Raw genomic sequence first — 20768 nt, 5'->3', positions numbered from 1 at the left:
AGCATTTCACAGCCAGTCTAGGGTCTTGGGACTACAATCTTTCTTGTTATGGAGATAACTGGGCAAAGCTGATTTACGCACAGCAAGATCCCACATAAAACACTTTCTGATGAGCTACACAATCCATTTCAGTGATATTATTGAGGAATAACAGGGGTATGTGTAACCTGAGAGTGCTCAGAGGAAGGGGACCTGAAATATTCCAGGGATGGGAGATTTTAGATGCTGCACATGTTCTCTTTGAAGGTCTACAAGATTACAACAGCTTTGGTTTAAGTCGAGAGCATATAGATGTTCCCATTTGTCTGATTGCACTAGTACTGAGGGGTACACAGATTATACCTCTTAGTCAGGGATGCAGGGGGTAAAAGGAGGAAAACATCATGATCATGATGTAGATTCCACTGCTTATGGGAACGGAGAAAGTAAGACAATGAATTTGTTCAAAAGGGAATTGGGAGGTCAATGATGGGTAATAAACTTGTGTGGCTGTGGAGATAGAACTGAGGATGTGAGTGATTAAGTTGCTAATGAGCTGCCATAGACTCAGTGGGCCAAACGGCCGCCTCCTGCGCTCTATTGACTCACCATTACTCTAGAAATACTGGCCAGGAGGTCACAGGGAACTCCCCTTGCCATGGTCTGTGGGATCTGTCACCTCCAGCCATTAAATGCAGACATCACCTGCACGGAGTTCATCCAGAAAGCAGTGTCTCTGATCAGGCAGCAAGCTGCTGCTTGTGTTCCACCCCCTGCTGCAGCAAGTGGGCCCCTGTCTTTCCCTAAGCCATCCTTATGCCATGTTCTGTGGAACACTGTATCCGGTCAGTTCTCAGCTCACAGTTGGACGTGTTTCCAGTGAAGTCGGAGTTGAATCATCACTGGGACCTTAATGATTAACGATTGATAATCAATTGCTCTTCAAGGATGGATTAACTTTGTGGGTTACTTCACTTAAAAGAGTGAAACACATTACAAGTTATGAAACAGACGTTACAATACACACAGCACTTGGAGTCTTTAAAAGTAAATTCTCTTGTGGGAAGGTACCCATGCAGTAGCATGGAGAACTAGTCATCAGGTTGTAGAGTGTGTTCCAAAAAGGACTGAAGGATTTCTGATGGGTTTGTGAATCTTGTTGAGGCTTTGTGACAGTGGAAGTGGTGTTCTTCAAGGATAATATTTACCCTTTGGACATGTGCAAACATCACTCGAGCTGGTGTTGGTCTCAACATCCCAGAAATGACCCATACGGTCTGGTGGAGGTGCTACTGACCATGTTGATGACTGTGACCCCTATGCCAGGTGAAGCAGCTGTATTCTACCATTGGGTAGAGTAAGCCAGTGAGGTAGCATGGAGTGTATTGGCTCTGCCACCAAGATTGGTACTTGGCAGCTTCCGTACAAGATTCACTTTCATCAAGAACATAGCTCATGTATTCATAGAATCCCTACAGTGTAGAAACAGGCCATTTGGCCCAACAAGTCCACACTGACCCTCTGAAGAGTAACCCACTCAGACCCATTCCCCTACCCTATTACTCTACATTAACGCTGACTAGTGGACCTAACCTACATATCCCTGAACACTATGGGTAATTAGCATGGCCAATTCACCCTAATCTGCACATCTCTGGATTGTGGGAAGAAACTGAAGTACCTGGAGGAAACACACTCAGGCAGAATGTGCAAACTCCACGCAGACAGTTGCCCGAGGCTGGAATCGAACCTGGGTCCCTGGCACTGTGAGGCAGCAGTGCTAACCACTGAGCCAATGTGCCACCCAGACCCATTCCCCTACATTTACCCCTGCACCTAACACTACAGGCAATTTAGCATGGCCAATTCACCTAACCTGCACATTTTTGGACTGTGGGAGGAAACCAGAGCACCCAGAGGAAACCCACGCAGACACAGGGAGAATGTGTAAACTCCACACAGTCAGTCACCTGAGGCGGGAATTGAACCCAGGTCTCTGGCACTGTGAGGCAGCAGTGCTAACCACTGTGCCACCGTGCTGCCTTATGGTATTTATCTTTCAATTTCCAGCATAAAAACTGTTTAGAATAACCTAGAATGATATTGTGCCATGAATGTGGTCAAATATGTTCTAAAGCAGGAGTGACTAACAAACAAAAGTTGCTATAGATCCATGGGAGATATTGGCTGAAGGAGTACCTTAGTGCACAAGAGGTATAGTTAAAATCAAAAAGTGGCTGTGATGGTATTCATGAATGGTGGGATCTTGCTGTGTACAAATCAGCTACTCCTTGTCCCACTGAGCCACTTTGCTGCCCTCGTTCTGAGGGTGCTGGCTACTGATCAATGCATGGGCAAGGTGCCAAAGTATTTTGCCATTGAGTGAGTTGTCAGCCATGGAACTGGATGTGAAGTTCCTTTGGCCTTTGAGTCTCTCAGAGAGAAGTTGGTGAGCAGCTTTGGTCAAAGTCATGAAGATAATTGAGTGCAATATTCGCTGAAACTGAATGGGATTTGGTAACCAGCCCCTACCCCCAGGTTATACCGCGCACATTCCCTGTAACAACTGTGGGAAGCAATCTGACATTAACAATATGCAGTGCAGAGAATATGATCTGCCTGGGAATTCACTGTGTGGGAGAGCCTGGGAGCTTTCGAACTTTGACATTTACAGTTCCCTTTATTTTAAGAAATAAGCAAATCCTTTCAGCAATACTAAACTGGAAAAAGAAACTTTGAACAATTGTCCGTTCTCCAGCAGTGACATGTCCTGTGCAGTGTAGTTCAGTAAATAGCTCATAAATCCCAGGGGTTCCTGGGGTTTCATCTCGGAACACAATCAGGGTTCCCGAGAGTTCCAGGATTTCCAATTCCCACCTGGATCATTTTGCATCCCCAAGGTGCTAATTGGCCCAGCGGTAGGTTCAGGGCTGGATGAGTGGAGTGGGCAGAGGATTAGACAAGGGATATCATTACATTGACAATTCTAAGATACAAGCAGCAGACACATGCTAGGAAAGGGGCTTTGTGGAGCATTGGCAGTCTCCATATCTCTGAGTCTGGAAGCCCCGAATCAAATCCCACCAGCCCCAGAGAGGTGCTCTAGCCTTTGGTTGGTGAGGGAAATATTTACACCTGCTTGGAGTAGGCCATTCAGCCCTTGGAGGGTGTTCTGCTGTTCCTGAATCTACCTCCTGGGCTCCCAGAGAGCTGAGTGCTGACCCTTCCCAGTCTGACTGCCCTTCCCAGTATTCCATTTGGAAATGCAGCTATCTCCCTTCCCCTGGGGGTGGCCAATCTCTTTAAGTGAGTTAATTGGAGACAGGCTGGTCCCCAGGTAACACACAGCCATCCCACCACCTCCCTAAATATTCCAGCATGCCAGGAGATTTCGGAAGAATGATACGCCCATAGAAAGTAGGGCAGTACAACATAAGAACAGGCCCTTCAGCACATTATGTCTGTGCCAGCCATGATGCCAATAATCCCATCTGCTTGATCATGGTCCATATCCGTCTGTTCCCTGCCTGTTCATGTGTCTGTCTAAATGCTTCTTAACTATTGCTATCGTATCTGCTTCTACCAATTCCCCTGTCAACACATTCCAGTCACCTATCACCCTCTGTGTAAAAATCTTGTCTCACATATCTCCTTTGAACTTCTCCTTATTACATTGAACCTATGCCCCTCGCCCCAGCAGTTGACATTTCCACTCTGGGTAAAAGACTCCAACGATCCACAGTATCCACATCCCTCATAATTCCCCCACTGCCATTAGGCCACTCAGCCTCAGACACTTGTACAAACAAGTTTATCTCGTAGCTAATCCACTCCGATCCTGGTCAAGTTCATCTGCCCCCTCTCCAAAGCCAATAGGTGTATGATTTACAGCTTCATTGAGCAGCCTGGCCCCAGTCCCAGCTGAAGGAGTTGCAGGTGAGCTAGTGGATCCCAGCCACACTCTGTTTGCAGGACACTACCACTGTGAGAGCAGAGGCAAGGACTGAGGGAAAATAAACAATATCAGGATGGAAGTTAGGAAGAAACAAGGGAGGAAATACACCAGGAACTTATTTTTTGTTCAGAGCACATCTCAAAACTTTAAGAAACAAAGTTCAAAATCATTCAACACCAAGTTATAATTCAACAGGTTTATTTGGAAGCATTAGCTTTTGGAGCGCTGCTCCTTCATCAGGTGGTTGTGTTTAAGAAACATCACAGAGTTTAACAATGTGAAACCTCCTCGAGCTACAGTTTCTGTTATAAAACAGGCTTCACAACATCCATCAAAACACAACAACTTCTGGGTCGTTCACAGGAGTAGACCGTCACACAGCACCACGTGAGAGAGCAGTCAAACAAAATAACATCAAGCAAAGATTAAAACAGAGAAACCAAACATGATCAAAGAGAGAAACATTCAGGACTGTCTTAACGGAGGAGAGAGAGGGACAGAGACCCAGAGGGGGAACAGAGGCGCACAGGGGGACAGAAACACACAGGGACAGAGACACTGGGGGTTAGGGTGGGATTTTCAGCAGCAGTCAATATTGATTGGGCAAAAGGACAGAGGGGGAGGGGTGTAGGGGCTGGAGGGGGTTACAGAGATAGGGAGGGGTGTAGGAGGTTACAGAGATAGGGAGGGGTATAGGGGCCTGGAGGGGGTGTAGGGGCTGGAGGAGGTTACAGAGATAGGGAGGGGGTCTAGGGGCTGGAGGAGGTTACAGAGATAGGGAGGGGTGTAGGGGCTGGAGGAGGTTACAGAGATGAGGAGAGGTGATTTTAACATACTCCCAGTCAGTTTATCACACTTCTTCATTGCTTCTCGGCTTCCAAGGGTGAAGTGTAGAGGCCATATTTGTCCAATAAACAGTCCCTTCCCTCCTGGCTGTGAAGTTTGTGTGGGATTCTGGGTTGCTGTGTTTATCACTGTTTGCCAGAGTAAACACTGTAGCTGACGCGAGAGTAGCGCAGCCTGGCTGGTTAAAGGTTAAAGATTAACCTTGTTGTGTGCAGAGTGCAGGCAGGGAGATGCTGCCTCTGAGCTCGCTCAGTGAGCATGGTGCGGGAACACGGCGATTACTATGGCCGGCACGGTGAGTGATGTGGGAGGCACCGTCAACTCTCCCCCCACCCCTGCTCTCTCTCTCTCTGCTCCCTTTGGCTCTCTGGCTCGTTCACCTGTTCAGGCTGTTACCGCGCTATTTACTGACAGCTAGCAATGTGCTGCATCCCAACAGTTTAAGGATTATAATTCAAGGCAGAGTGAAGCTTGCACTGAGTCAATCCGACAGGTCACGGGGCGGCACGGTGGCTCAGTGGTCAGCACTGCTGTCTCCCAGCACCAGGGTCCCAGGTTCGATTCTAGTGTTTGTCTGTGTGGAGTTTGCACATTCTCCCAGTGTCCGTGTATTCTAATCCGACAGCATGCATAGACAGAGGCTGAAGGATGTGGTAGTAATCATGTCTGCCTTTTCGAAGATCCAGCACCAAAACTAATGCTCCCATGCTCTAATGTTCCCCGATTTGGTGAATTTACAGGCCATTTGGCCCATTTGCTGTGTCCTGGACCTTCCATCACGCCTCAAGTTCTGACTCGGTCAGCAGACCCCCTGATTCCTTTCCCCCATCGCGTATTTATGCAGCTCCCTCTTCATTGAAGCGAGAATATCTCCCTGTCCCGCCCCGTCTCTGGGGGGAGATGTTTTGGAAGTTTCGATCTCTGTAGGAAGCTGTGACTCTGCACTTTAACTCCTTCACAATCTTACAGGATTCTGTTCGGTCACCTCTCTGTTTCTGGCCTGTTCTGGCCCAACTGTTTAATCCTTTCTGATAGTTCTAATTTATGGAAAAAAAACTTTTTTTAAGTTCAACACGGTGAGTCAGTGTGTTTGCCCTGACGCAGAGAGAGGGAGGGAGGGAGATAACCGAGTTATTTTGTTCAGTCAATAATTAACAGGAGTCGCACTGAGAGTTTCCCTGGTCTCACACTCACCACTTCATGTCAGGGGGATTTTAACTCTGTCATCCTGGTTGATATTTGTCAGAGTTGCAACCTCGAGACAGAGAACAAACTGAGCATCTTCCACCCTCCATAACCTTGAACTCACCCAAAATTCTGGTTCTGTGTCATAACCCACTCCATGTCCATCTGCCCATTGTACAGTTAATGGTCGGGCCCTGGGGAATGTTGTGAACAGAGACAACCAGAGGTGCAGGGACTTAGTTAATTGAAAGTGGAGCCGTAGGGAGACAGGGGGTGAAGAAGGTGTTTGGAACACTTGCCTTTACTGGTTAAAGCATTGAGTATGAGAGTTGGGAGGTCATATCGCAGTTGTATGGGACATTGGTTAGGCCACTTTTGTAATACTGCGTTCAATTCTGCTCTTCCTACCATAGGAAGGGGGTTAGTATATTGGAAAGTGTGCAACAAAAAAGATTTACAGGAGTTAAGAGGAAAGGTTGGATAGACTGGGACATTTTTCCCTGGAGCACAGGCTGAGGATGACCTTTCAGAGGTTTATATAATCATGAGGAGCATGGATAGGGTGGACAGCCAAGGTCTTTTCTCCAGAACTAGAGGGCATAGGTTTAAGGTGAGAGGGGTAAGATTTAAAAGGGACCTAAGGGGCAACTTTCTCACTCAGAGTGTGGTGTGTGTATGGAATGAGCTGCCAGAGGAAGTGGTGGAGGCTGGTACACTTACAACATTTAATAGGCATTTGGACAGGTCCAGGGATAGGAAAGGTTTCAAATTCGAATTGGAATTTAGTTTTATTGTCACGTGTTTGGTCAAGTGCAGGAGGACAGTGAGGAGTGTACAACGTCCCCATGCTGCTGTGCCATTTTCGGTAAACAGGTACCAAACCTTTCGGTAGAAAGTAGTTTGTCCGCTCACCGGGAACACAAACCCGACTCCCTCTGCCCACCGGGAACAAAACCCGACTCCCTCTGCCCATAAGGAACACAAACCTGACTCCCTCTGCCCACCGGGAACAAAACCCGACTCCCTCTGCCTGTAGGGAACACAAACCCGACTCCCTCCGCCCACCGGAAACACAAACCCGACTCCCTCTGCCCACCGGGAACACAAACCCAACTCCCTCTGCCTGTAGGGAACACAAACCCGACTCCCTCCGCCCACCGGGAAGACAAACCCGACTCCTTCTGCCCACCGGGAACACAAACCCGACTCCCTCCACTGGGAACACAAACCCGACTCCCTCCACTGGGAACACTAACCCAACTCCCTCCACCGGGAACACAAACCCGACTCCCTCCACCGGGAACACAAACCCGACTCCCTCCACTGCGAACACAAACCCAACTCCCTCCACTGGGAACACTAACCCAACTCCCTCCACCGGGAACACAAACCCGACTCCCTCCACCGGGAACACAAACCCGACTCCCTCCACTGCGAACACAAACCCAACTCCCTCCACTGGGAACACTAACCCGACTCCCTCTGCCTGTAGGGAACACAAACCCGACTCCCTCTTCCCACTGGGAACACAAACCCGACTCCCTCCGCCCACCGGGAACACAAACCCGACTCCCTCTACCCGCTGGGAACACAAACCCAACTTTCTCTGCTCGCTTTATTAAAGCAATCAATCTGAAACATAGAAAATCCATGCAGGAGTAGGCCATTCAGCCCTTCAAGCCTGCTTTGCCATCCGATTTGTTTATGGCTGATCATCAATATAATGTTAGACTGAGGTCCTCGCTACATGTTTTGGGGGTACGTGTGTGGAATGAGCTGCCAAAGGAAGTGGTGGAGGCTGGTACAATTGCAACATTTAAGAGGCATCTGGATGGGTATATGAATAGGAAGGGTTTGGAGGGATATGGGCCGGGTGCTGGCAGGTGGACTAGATTGGGTTGGGATATCTGATCAGCGTGGACGGGTTGGACCAAAGGGTCTGTTTCCATGCTGTACATCTCTATGACTCTATAACTCTAAATGCAGACAGATGGGACGAGTTCAGTTTCGGAACCCAGGTTGGCATGGATCAGTTGGGCAGAAGGGTCTGTGTCTGTACTGTATGACTCGATGACAGTAACCTCCTGCATCTGCCCGTGACTCTGTTTCAATATTCTCATCCCTGCCCTCGATCTCTTTGTTATCGCCTGAAATATTATAATCCTCCTCAATCTCTGCTTTCTTCTCATTTTGGGTTTTCCTGCCCTCTTTTGAGCCTTTCACCACTGGCACCTGTTCCCTGAGCTGGCTGCATCCTAAACTCTGGAACTTTCTCCCGATATTTCTCCAGCCTCTCTCTCTGACCTAACTATCCCCCAGATCTCCTTTTCTGGCGCGGTGCCACATGATCATGCGAATATTTGATGCCGTCCATCGATGGGTGTCTGTTGTTGTTGCAGTCGGTGTCCCAGTTGTTGTTGTGCCTCTTGTGGTGGGTATTTACTCTTATTGGCCATGGCACTCCCGGGAATGACAAAGGTTCCTCCAACCGGGATGTTCCTGATGACTGGGGAGTCCAGAACCAGGGCTCACAGTCAAAGGACACAAGTCAGGCCATTTCGGTCTGGGATGAGGAGAAATGGCTTCACTCAGAGATCGGGGAGCCTGGGGAATTCTCTGCCACAGAAAGTGGTCAAGGCTAAAACATTAAATGTTTTGAAGAAGGAGTTCTTAGGACCAAAGGCATCAAAGGGAATGGGGGAGAAAATAGGCACAGGGAACTGAGTTGGTTGATCAGCTATGATCACATTGAATGGTGGATGAAATACCTGCACACAGGCGGGTATCCCATCACCCTATCACTCTTTATTAACAACACAGTGTATGCACTGTGACCAGCCAGCTCAGAGCCTGTCCCGAGAGGGAGGACACTCTCTGATACTCCTGTTTGTTAATTTTTATTATTTTATTAAACAGTAGAGTTTACAAACGGTTAACATTGATGGTCTCATTCAGAGAAACAGCAATCGACAAGGGAGAGGAGTAGCAAAGCCAGGCCCCAAACCCCACTGTTCAACCAGTTTTCAGGGAAAGGAGGACAAACCTCAAATCCCACTTTCAGTCATTACTAAACGGTAGCATTAACAAATACATATAAAGCAGTCCATATAGATAAGAAACAGTGCATAGAATACAGACCCCCCCCAGCAACCTAGCAAGCCTCCCATCCCTCCCACCTTCCGGCCACTCTAAGGCAGCCTGTCCCATGCCCCTTCCGGCTCACAGTCTGCTCTGTGTCCCTTCCAGCTCGGTCCACCCTGACACACCTTCTGGTCACTTCTAGCATAGCCCATCCTGCTTCCCCCCCCCCCCCCCCCCCCACCAGGATGACTGCAGCTAGGACGGCCTACCCATCTTTCGGCTTCCCTAACTGCCCTTTGTGCCTCCTGGCCACCTCTGTGCCAGCCCGTCCCCTTCCCCTGGGACGACAGCGTGCAGGGTAGCCCACAAGCCTTCCGGATCTCAGCCTGCCCCAAAACACCTTCTGGCTCTCGGCCGCTCTGACACACCTTCCGGCCAACTCTAGGACAGCCCGTCCCAATTATGCCTTCTCGAGACGACAGTGCTCTGAACGGACTACCCACCCTCCAACTCTCAGGGTGACATCTTTCAGGAGGATCTATGAGCCTCCCAGCTCACAGTAAGGCATTCCAGACCCAGGGACACTCTAGACAGTGCAGGTGATAACCCCAACAAGCAACAAGACCCCAACAGAGTCCTTTCTGGTACACAGAGTCTATTATCATAAACAGTTCTCTTCAAAATGTAGAGTCCATTCCCAGGGACAGAGCCCACTCCAGTATACAAAGTGCATTGTCAGAAATAGAGTCCACGCCAAACTGCAGAGACCATTGCCAAAAACAGAGTCTGCCACTGAGGGCAGAGTCCACTCCTGAAGGCAACAAATGCCCACCCCACAGCACACTCACAGGTGTTCAGTCTCTATAGAGGCCTGGCCCATCCATAGAGAACCAGGCCCACTCACAGGAACACAGTCGTAAAGGTGTAGTTAACTCACGGGGGATTGGTCCACTCCCAAAGGCAGAGGACGTTCCTGTTTATTATTTTTTCTCTTTTTTCAGAGAGAACAGAGCCTCTGACACTCCTATTTATTTTTTAAAATTCTTTTTCTATTTATCCTTCTTTCATTTTTAAAATATTTTTCCTCCCCCCCCCCCGCCCACACTACCGTCTCACGGCAGTAGTCCTTATTACACTCCTGTTTATTTATTTTTCTTTTTCTCAAAACCTAGAAAAAACAATCACAGCAAACAATAAAGTAAAACAAAAAATCAAAACAAAGTCTACCTGAAACAAGGGGGAGAGACAAAAAAGGAAAGCTCTCCTCCTATCAGTGGTAGACACTCCTGTTTATTTTGAATTTTTTCTCTTCTTTTTCTTATTTTCTCCCCGCAGTACCGGCTAACAGCGATAGTGCTTATTACCCTCCTGTTCATTTTTTTTTCTCCTGTTTATAGTATCTTATTAAACAAATTACAAAACACAAATTACAAAAAACAGTTAACATTTACAGCTGTATACAACAGCAATTTTACAAGGGAGAGGAGCAGCAAAGCCAGGCCCCAAACCCTACCGTTCAACCAGTTTACAGGGAGATGAGGACAAACCTCAAATCCTGGTTTCACATAAAAGACAGTGACAATGACATTTGTACATAAAAGGACAATCCAGTTACATAAAAAAGTGCATACAATACAGACCCAGCAAGCCCCTGTCCCTCCCACCTTCCGACCTCTAAGGCAGCTCGCCCCTACACACCTTCCGGCTCTCGATCCAGTTCTCGGTCCGCCCTGGCACACCGTTCGACCACCTCTAGGACAGCCCGCCCCGGTACCCGCCCGGGGTGACAGCGGTCAGGACAGCCTACCCACCTTCCGGGTTCACTAACCACCCTCAGCACCTTTCGACCACCTCTAGGACAGCCCGCCCCGGTACTCGCCCGGGGTGACAGCGGTCAGGACAGCCTACCCACCTTCCGGGTTCACTAACCACCCTCAGCACCTTTCGACCACCTCTAGGACAGCCTGCCCCGGTACCTGCCTGGAGTGACAGCACTGAGGATGGCTACCCGCCTTCTGGCTCTCGGTCTGCCCCTACGTACCATTGGGCTCTCACCCATCCCGATGCGCCGTCTGGCAAGTGGGATATCCTGGCACACCTTCCGGCCACCTCTAGGACAGCCCGTCCCCTTCCCTGGGACGACAGCGTGCAGGATAGCCCACAAGCCGTCCGGATCTCAGCACGCCCCTACGCGCCTTCTGCCTCTCGGCTGCTCTGGCACACCTTTTGACCACCTCTAGGACAGCCCGTCCCGATTACCCCTTCTCAGGACGACAGCGCTCAGAACGGCCAACCCACCATCTGGCTCTCAGGGCGACTGGCATCAGGGTGGCCTACCCACCCTCTGGCTTTTGGGACAGCCAACCAACCTTCAGGTTCACAGGATGGCCTGCCCACCCTCCGGCTCTCAGGGTGACAACCTTTAGGACGACCCATGAGCCTCCCAACTCACAGTAAGGCCTGCCAGACCCAGGGACACGCAAGACAGTGCAGGTGATAGACCCAACAACAGCACAATACACAGTTAATTACCAAAAAACACAGAGTCCTTTCTGGTGCACAGAGACCAGATATAGAGTCTTCTAAATGTAGAGTCCATTCTCACGAACAGAGTCTACTCCAGTTTTTGAGGTGCATTGTCCAAAATGGAGTCCACTCCAAATGGTAGAGTCCACTCCTGAAGGCAACAAATGCCACCCTACAGCACACACACGGGTGTTCAGTCTCTATAGAGGCCTGGCTCATCCATAGAGAACCAGGCCCACTCTCAGGAACACAGTACGTCGTAAAGGTGCAGTTAACTCACAGGGGTTTTGGTCCACTCCCAAAGGCAGAGGACATTCCTGTTTATTATTTTTTCTCTTTTTTTCAGAGAGAACAGAGCCTCTAACACTCCTATTTATTTTTTTAAAATTCTTTTTCTATTTATCCTTCTTTTATTTTTAAAATATTTTTCCTCCCCTCCCCCCACACTACCGTCTCACAGCAGTAGTCCTTATTACACTCCTGTTTATTTATTTTTCTTTTTTCTCAAAACCTAGAAAAAACAATCACAGCAAACAATAAAATAAAACAAAAAATCAAAACAAAGTCTACCTGAAACAAGGGGGAGAGACAAAAAAGGAAAGCTCTCCTATCAGTGGTAGACACTCTTGTGTATTTTGAATTTTTTCTCTTTTTTTTCTTATTTTCTCCCCACAGTACTGGCTAACAGCGATAGTGCTTATTACCCTCCTGTTCATCTCTGTCAGCCAGGGCTCCCTGTTTGGCCCTGGCTAACCACCCCAATCAGGGGTCTTACAGTCAATTAGATCCACCTGGCCCTTGTACCAGTCACTAAAATGGTGCAGGCTTGTGGGGCCAAATGGCCCACTTCTGTCCTTCTTTGTGTTTGGGTCTTGATGCAGAATCTGTGTTGGGGGGAGGGTGTGTCAATCACTGACAAGGACCACAATTTTTGCCTAGCCCCAGTGGAGAAGGTGTCAGCGAGATGTCAGTTTGAAATGGTTCCCCTTCAGAGGGCAGATAAGAGTCAACTGCTTTTGGGGGCTGTTGTGGTGTAGCGGGAGTGTCCCTACCTCTGATCCAGAAGGCCTGGGTTCAAGTCCCACCTGCTTCAGGAAGGTGTCATTACATCTTGGAACAAAAAGGGTCAATCATTTTGTAAAGGCCTGGAGTCAAGTGTTGAGCCAGACTAAGGGAAAGGGCAGCAGCTGTCCTCCTCCAAGGAGGGGTTTATAAAGACAATCCCGTGTGGGGCTCTAGCTTCACCCCCAACATATCTCCCAGATTGATTACAGCTGAACACAAATTGTCAGGCTTCACAATGCAACTCAAACTCCTCTTGTTATGAACAAGGGAATCTGTTGTTACCTTTCACATGAATCCAATTGTCAATTCTGCAGAAACCTCTCTCCCCAGGGATTGGGGAAAATATGGACAATCTCAATATATTTAAGGGGGAATTTGGATTGAGACATGACCAAGAGAAACAGAGGAACCAAATGATGCAGAGCTGGACGGAGATGGAGGGAGATTGTGAGGGAGCATGGTGGGCCAGAAACGGCAGTGTGTCTTTGTTCGTCCATTCATTCGTAGATGCAGGTATTACATTGGGGCCAGCATTTGCTGCTCATTCCTTATTACCCAGAGGGCAGTTGAGACACATTTCTGTGGGTCTGGAGTCACATGTAGGCCAGACAGATTTCCTTCCCTAAAGGACATTAATGAACCAGATGGCCTTTTCTGACAATTGGCAATGGTTTTGGCTACCATTAGACTCTTAATTCCAGAGTTTTAAAAATTACATTCAAATTCCTCCAACTGCGCTCATGGGATTCGTACCCATGTTCCAACACCATGACCTGTGTTTCTGCATTAACCTGGTGTAGTTGGGCCCAATGGCCTGTTTGTGAACTGTGGAGTGTGAGTAATTCTACGCAACAGTCACTGGATTAGCAGTTCAATAATATAACCACATGATATAACCCCCTTACGCACTCTCTCTCTCTCTCTCTCTGTGTCTTTCAGCATGGCTTAAATTAGATTGGAACCTCACGAGGCAGGTACAGGAGAGATTTGCTGTTTTGAATATTCAGTGTTGATATTGTTTCGGTTCAGCCCCATGACACACACACAGCAATGAACTCCATTCAGAGATTGATACGGACATTCATCAGAACAAGCTGATCAGGACCTTGCTGCATGTTCACACGCAGCCTCTGAGCTTCCTGGCCATTGTCTCTCAGTCTGTGCTGTTCCTTTTTGTTCAGCGACAGCAACAACAGAAAATAAATCATTGAACACTATACAGAAAAATATAATTCAAATCAGTAAGGAATAACATCCCTCCTCCAAAAACAACATATATCAGTGTAACACTCTTACTGTATTACATCCTCCTGAGTCGATTAACAGAAAGGACTTTGAAGCAAAAGTTGGTACTGAAATAAATTTAAAAATCTGCTGTAAAGATTCAGCACATACAAGAGACATTCAGCCCATCAGTTTGGCTCTGGTGAGTAATCCATTAGAATGATTTCTCTGGTACAGTACTGATGGGGATAGGATTAGAGTGGTGCTGGAAAAGCAGAGCAGGTCAGGCAGCATCTGAGGAGCAGGAAAATCGATGTTTCGGGCAAAAGCCCTTCATCAGCGAGCGCTTTCCTGATGAGGTGCTTTTGCCTGAAACATTAATTTTCCTGCTCCTCAGATGCTGCCTGACCTGCTGTGCTTTTCCAGCATCACTCTAATCTCGACTCTGATCTCCAGCATCTGCAGTCCTCACTTTTGACTGGTAGGGACAGGTCTATCACTGTATAACACTGGGGTACAGTACTGGTGGGGACAGGTCTGTCACTGTATAACACTGGGGTACAGTACTGATGGGGACAGGTCTATCACTGTATAACACTGTGGTACAGTACTGGTGGGGACAGGTCTGTCACTGTATAACACTGGGGTACAGTACTGGTGGGGACAGGTCTGTCACTGTATAACACTGGGGTACAGTACTGGTGGTGACAGGTCTGTCACTGTATAACACTGGGGTACAGTACTGGTGGGGACAGGTCTATCACTGTATAACACTGTGGTACAGTACTGGTGGGGACCGGTCTGTCACTGTATAACACTGGGTACAGTACTGGTGGGGACAGGTCTGTCACTGTATAACACTGTGGTACAGTACTGGTGGGGACAGGTCTGTCACTGTATAACACTGTGGTACAGTACTGGTGGGGACAGGTCTGTCACTGTATAACACTGGGGTACAGTACTGGTGGGGGCAGGTCTGTCACTGTATAACACTGGGGTACAGTACTGGTGGGGGCAGGTCTATCACTGTATAACACTGGGGTACAGTACTGGTGGGGACAGGTCTGTCACTGTATAACACTGGGTTACAGTACTGGTGGGGACAGGTCTGTCACTGTATAACACTGGGGTACAGTACTGGTGGGGACAGGTCTGTCACTGTATAACACTGGGGTACAGTACTGGTGGGGACAGATCTGTCACTGTATAACACTGTGGTACAGTACTGGTGGGGACAGGTCTGTCACTGTATAACACTGGGGTACAGTACTGGTGGGGACAGGTCTATCACTGTATAACACTGGGTTACAGTACTGGTGGGGACCGGTCTGTCACTGTATAACACTGGGGTACAGTACTGGTGGGGACAGGTCTGTCACTGTATAACACTGGGGTACAGTACTGGTGGGGACAGGTCTGTCACTGTATAACACTGGGTTACAGTACTGGTGGGGACAGATCTGTCACTGTATAACACTGGTATAATACTGGTGGGGACCGGTCTGTCACTGTATAACACTGGGTACGGTAGTGGTGGGGACAGGTCTGTCACTGTATAACACTGGGATACAGTACTGGTGGGGACCGGTCTGTCACTGTATAACACTGTGATACAGTACTGGTGGGGACAGGTCTGTCACTGTATAACACTGTGGTATAGTACTGGTGGGGACCGGTCTGTCACTGTATAACACTGGGGTACGGTACTGGTGGGGACAGGTCTGTCACTGTATAACACTGGGATACAGTACTGGTGGGGACCGGTCTGTCACTGTATAACACTGGGTTACAGTACTGGTGGGAGAGGTCTGCCAATGTATAACACTGTGGTACAGTACTGGTGGGGACAGGTCTGTCACTGTATAACACTGTGGTACAGTACTGGTGGGGACCGGTCTGTCACTGTATAACACTGTGGTACAGTACTGGTGGGGACAGGTCTATCACTGTATAACACTGGGTTACAGTACTGGTGGTGACAGGTCTGTCACTGTATAACACTGGGGTACAGTACTGGTGGGGACCGGTCTGTCACTGTATAACACTGGGTTACAGTAGTGGTGGGGACAGGTCTATTTCTGTATAATGCTGAGATACAGTGCAGATGGGGACAGGTCTGAGGTGGTGATGATCAAAGGATAAATTAGGAATATTTGTCAGAATTAAATGAGGGTGCTTGATTCTGTGGGGATAACAATGTCCTTGAGTAGCAACATGCTCTCCAGGATAATTCAGCAATACATAATACCCTTCCTGGGTTTTTGTCAATCAATTGGAGGTTATCGCAGGAGCAAATTACTGCAGATACTGGATTGTGTGGGGGAGAAAGGCAGACAGTGTTCAGTGGTTTATTGCACCTGCAGCTTACATTGATTTCACTCCTTCCTTTATCTTTTAAACGAGACATTGAACGTGACTCTGTCTGATGTCAGAAGTGAATTGAAAAGGCTCTAGACCACTATTTAGGTCACATGCTGCAGACGTCTCCCCACTGTTCTGGTCAATGTTTATCTCAGTCAATGTTACACAAATACCTGAGCTTGTGCTTATTATATTGCTGTTTGTGGGAGCTTGCTGTTCTGCCAGATTTGCTCCACTACAACCGGGACTAAGTATTTCCTTGTATATAAACTGCTTTGGTTTCTCCTCAATTGTTGGAGGCACTACAGAAATGCAAGTTCTTTTCCTGATATTTTGATTAGGAGTTTGGAATGACACCACAGATCAGAGTGAATGAATCCCGAGGGTGTGGCAGTGGGGCCACACTGCAATGGTTCTCAGTGCCTCCTGCGAGAGGTTTGGGGGCCATCAGCAGTATTCACAAATCAATGATTGGGTCTCTTGTTTTTGCCATTCTGTGGAATGTATTGAAGTCCTGTGGTGTGTAGTGCGTGGGTGAGGGATGTGTTGAATGATTGGAAACTGCAGGCGTTATCTAGTTAATGACCAACGGCCAGTGAGAGTGCCACACAGCCTTCACAGTCAGATTCAAACCAAGGGTGACCTGCTCGAGGGCATGAAAAGGGTTTGATTGGCTGGAGAAGACATCTCTATTTGCTGGGAGACCAGAACCAGGGGCCATGGATCTAATGAGGGTGGCAAGGTAGCTCAGTGGCTAGCATGTTGCCTCACAGCACCAGGCACCGTGGTTCAATTCCAGCCTTGGGCGACTGTCTGTGTGGAGTTTGCACATTCTCCCCGTGTCTGTGTGGGTTTCCTCCCACAGACCAAAGATGTGCAGGATGGGTGAGTTGGCCATGCTAAATTAATCATGGATGTTCAAAGTTTGGGTGAAGATTTGTAGCTCGGGTGCTCGTTGTTGTGGTTCTGTTCGCCGAGCTGGGAATTTGTGTTGCAGACGTTTCGTCCCCTGTCTAGGTGACATCCTCAGTGCTTGGGAGCCTCCTGTGAAGCGCTTCTGTGGTGTTTCCTCCGGCATTTATAGACAACCGGAAGCGGCAGGGACAGGCCACTATAAATGCCGGAGAAAACACCACAGAAGCGCTTCAGAGGAGGCTCTCAAGCACTGAGGATGTCACTTAGACAGGGGACGAAACATTTGCAACAAAAATTGCCAGCTCGGTGAACAGAACCACAACAATAATCATGGATGTGTAGGTTAGGTGCATTAGTCAGGGGTAAATATAGGGTAGGGGGGAATAGGTCTGGGTGGGTTACTCTTTGGAGGGTCGGTGTAGACTGGTTGGGCTGAAGGGCCTGATTCCACACTGTACGGATTCTAATTTTCAAATGAATTCAGGAGAAACATCTTGCCCCAGACAGTGGGGAGATTGTGGAATTTACTGAAGTTACAGTGTGCAAGGAAACTGATCAGAAACAGCTCAGCAGTGAATGTGTTCCCAAAGTACATTGTTGGCTGTGCAATACTTTGGAATGCCCTGCGATTGTGCAGGTTGTTTGATTAAGGTTGATTTCTGGCCCCATTTGAGTTGTTTTTAGGTTTTCTTTTTGTTCTATGGATTTCATGATGTAAAAACTTTGTAAAATCTTCTCCTCCTCCTCTACAACACTCTCTATCTGACCTCCTTAACTAAAGAATCTGTGAGTTGCTGTAAGGTCTCCTTCACTGGCTAATGTCAAATCGGGACATTTTGATGGTGTAAAATGCTTCCAGATCATTACAAGCTCCTGCTCAATGTGAAGGAGTTGGAGAAGGACACCAGGAGTGGACAGAGTGTGTGACTACAGAGCCAAGTGTGCAATTGTTCAACAACAACTTGTGATTACATAGTGCCATTCATGGAATTTCTTTTACTCACTCACGGGATGTGGGTATCACTGGCTAGCTCAGCATTTAATGCCCATCCCTAATTGCCCAGAGGGCAGTTCAGAGTCAACCACATTGCAATGGGTCTGGAGTCACACGTAGGCCAGACCAGGTAAGGATGGCAGATTTCCTTCCCTGAAGAACATTAGGGAGGGAGATGGTCCATGGTTTGCCATTAGCTAAACTTTCTTTTATTGTAGTTTTTATTGAATTCAAATTTCACCATCCTCATGGGTGGGATTCAAACCCATGTCCTCAAAACATCAGCCTGAAGGTCTGGATTATATGTTCAGTGACACTACCACTGTGCTACTTCCTCTCCCTAAAAGCATGAAAGGTAACTGTGATGCAACTGGATAGAATGCTTTCTACAGTGCATCTATAAACGTTGGTAAAGAGTCTCTATGGATATGTTGAATTTCCTTAGTCTCCTGAGAAAATAGAGATGTTGGTGTGCTTTCATTTTTCTGAGATCTTTCATGGACTAAAGTGGGTTTACAATGGCTGCAGTCCTCACCTGACCACAGACTGATGCAAGGTTTGGAAGATCCATGTAAATTAACAAATTCATTTGTATATACATAAGCATTTTTACTTAAAGAAGATGAAACCAGGAAACAGAGACAGCGCCAAGAAATCTGCTTAACTGTATTCATTCGCATGTCTATGACAATTCCACATACTGGGAATTATCCAGCTTGTAAAAACTATGGAGCCAGACTTTGGAATGCACAGTAGACTGTATTTCAACAGCTGCTTTATGAACAGCAAAGCAGAGAGAAGGAAAAATAAATTGGTGACACCAAGGGCTGGAACTGTCTCTGAAAATGTCTGTTTCTTTCATCATGTGGAAAACCAATACCCAGAGAAAAGGCAACTTGAAAACACAACCATTCATCAGGAACTCGGAATTCCTATTTATTCTGCAACTGCTACAGATACAAATCAGCAATGAATTGACAGTGGCCATGAGTTTAAAATCTAACACCTCAGAGACTCCATGGGCTGTTTGATGGTGTAACCCTGTCTATAGCAGACAGTTTCCCTTTTAAGCTTATTACCTGTATTTGTGTGTGTGTGTGTGTATGAAGTTGTGTTTTATTAATTTTCCAGGATTAACAGGGAATAAAATTCCTCTTTCTTTCACTACTGAGTATTTATTGCAATTGACCAAGAGGGAGTTAATAACAGAGGAACCAATTCCTTCTGTCTCTCCTGGTTATAACACTTTTCAGAGGTATTAGATGGCGTGTTTAAAAAGATATGTTTTGAGAACTGTCTAGGAGGTGAAGTAGGGAATTCGTTTCAGAGGGTTGGACCTGGGCAACTCAAGGAATAGCCACCACTAGTGGAATGATTACAACTGAAGATGCAAAGGAGGCCAGAATTAGAGGAGGGAGAATATCTGAGAGCTGTGAGGCTGAAGGAGATTCCAGAGACAGAGAGAGGCAAGGCCATGGATGGATCAGAAAGCAAGGATGGTAATTCTAACATCAGATTGTTGCTTGGCTGGGAGCTAGTGTGGGTCAGCAAGCACAGGGGGTCGCTATTGGAACGGGAATCGGTAGCAGAGTTTCGGATGACTCCGAGTTTATGGAAGGTCGAATGTGGGAGCCCAGCCATTGGTCATCAGAATAATCTAGTCTCAAGCATGATTGAGAGTTTCAGCAGCAGAATCACTGAGAAAGGGGCAGAGATGGAAATAGATGGTGATGGTGTGAATGTAAACTTGGAAGCTTATCTCAGGATCAAATGTAGCACCAAGTTGTGAACAGATTGGCTTTTCCAGCAACGTCTGTTTTTGTTTTTGGCTTAATCTGAGACTATTGCCAGGAAGGGGGATGGGGTCAATTATTGGAGAATAGAAAGGAAAACAGAAATTGCTGGAAAAGCTCAGCAGATCAGCAGCATTTGTAGAGAGAAATCAGAGTTAATGTTTCGGGTTAAGTGACCCTTCCTCAAACCTGAAACGTTAACTTTGATTTCTCTCCACAGATGCTGCCAGACCTGCTGAGTTTTCTATTTTTGTTGCTGATTTACAGCATCCACATTTCTTTTGGTTTTTCTTCTGTTGGGGAACCGAATTTGGAGTGGGGTCTGAAAAGTGTGGCTTCAATCTTCCTGATAGTTAATTTGATGATTAGTACTTTGAGGTGAGAAAAGAGCTTGCAGTGGTTATTAAGAACAACAGCATAAAACCCAGGAGATGAAGTGGACCTTTCAGTCCATCGAGTCCGCTCTGCCATTCAGTGAGATGACGGCTGATCTGATCATCCTCAACTCCACTTTTCTGCCTTTTCTCCATAACCTGTAATTCCTTTAGTGCCTGATACAGTTTTAGCAAAACTGCTCAATTTTTATGTTAAATTTTTAAAATTCTTAAAATTTTAAAATAAAGTCCAACAATTCATTTCCCTTCCCCATTTCCCAGTAAATTTAGATGCTAGTTTTTTGTGATTTTTGGACAAGTACTTACAGTGTTCAATCCAGGCAAATGTGAGGTGGTGCATTTTGGGAAGTCTAATTCTAGAGCGAATTATACAGTAAACGGAAGAGCCTTGGGAAAAGTTGATGAGCAGAGAGATCTGGGAGCTCAGGTCCATTATACCCTGAAGGTTG

At 47.2% G+C, this 20768-nt stretch overlaps 1 protein-coding gene across 5 annotated transcripts in view; it reads left to right on the top strand.

Moving 5' to 3' along the window:
• Positions 1-20768, top strand: part of slc44a5b (solute carrier family 44 member 5b) — a 290000-nt gene that overhangs the window by 128371 nt on the left and 140861 nt on the right. For 2 of the 5 annotated variants that reach the window (XM_043698572.2, XM_043698568.2), the window contains exon 1: positions 4129-5075. The exons of 1 other annotated variant lie outside the window; for it this stretch is intronic. In XM_043698572.2, the coding sequence (XP_043554507.1) occupies positions 5039-5075 (37 nt within the window). In that variant the 5' untranslated portion in view covers positions 4129-5038. Of the gene's footprint in view, positions 1-4127; positions 5076-20768 lie in introns of those variants that run through there. 2 more of the 5 variants (XM_043698570.2, XM_043698571.2) reach the window with 2 other exon arrangements.

The sequence above is a fragment of the Chiloscyllium plagiosum genome, unplaced genomic scaffold, assembly GCF_037043375.1.
Source record: "Chiloscyllium plagiosum isolate Xiang-an unplaced genomic scaffold, Cpla_swu_hap1 HiC_scaffold_9, whole genome shotgun sequence".
NCBI classification, from domain to species: Eukaryota; Metazoa; Chordata; class Chondrichthyes; order Orectolobiformes; family Hemiscylliidae; genus Chiloscyllium; species Chiloscyllium plagiosum.
The sequence above is the reverse complement of the archived record's forward strand: the minus strand, read 5'-3'. Positions and strand labels throughout refer to the sequence as shown.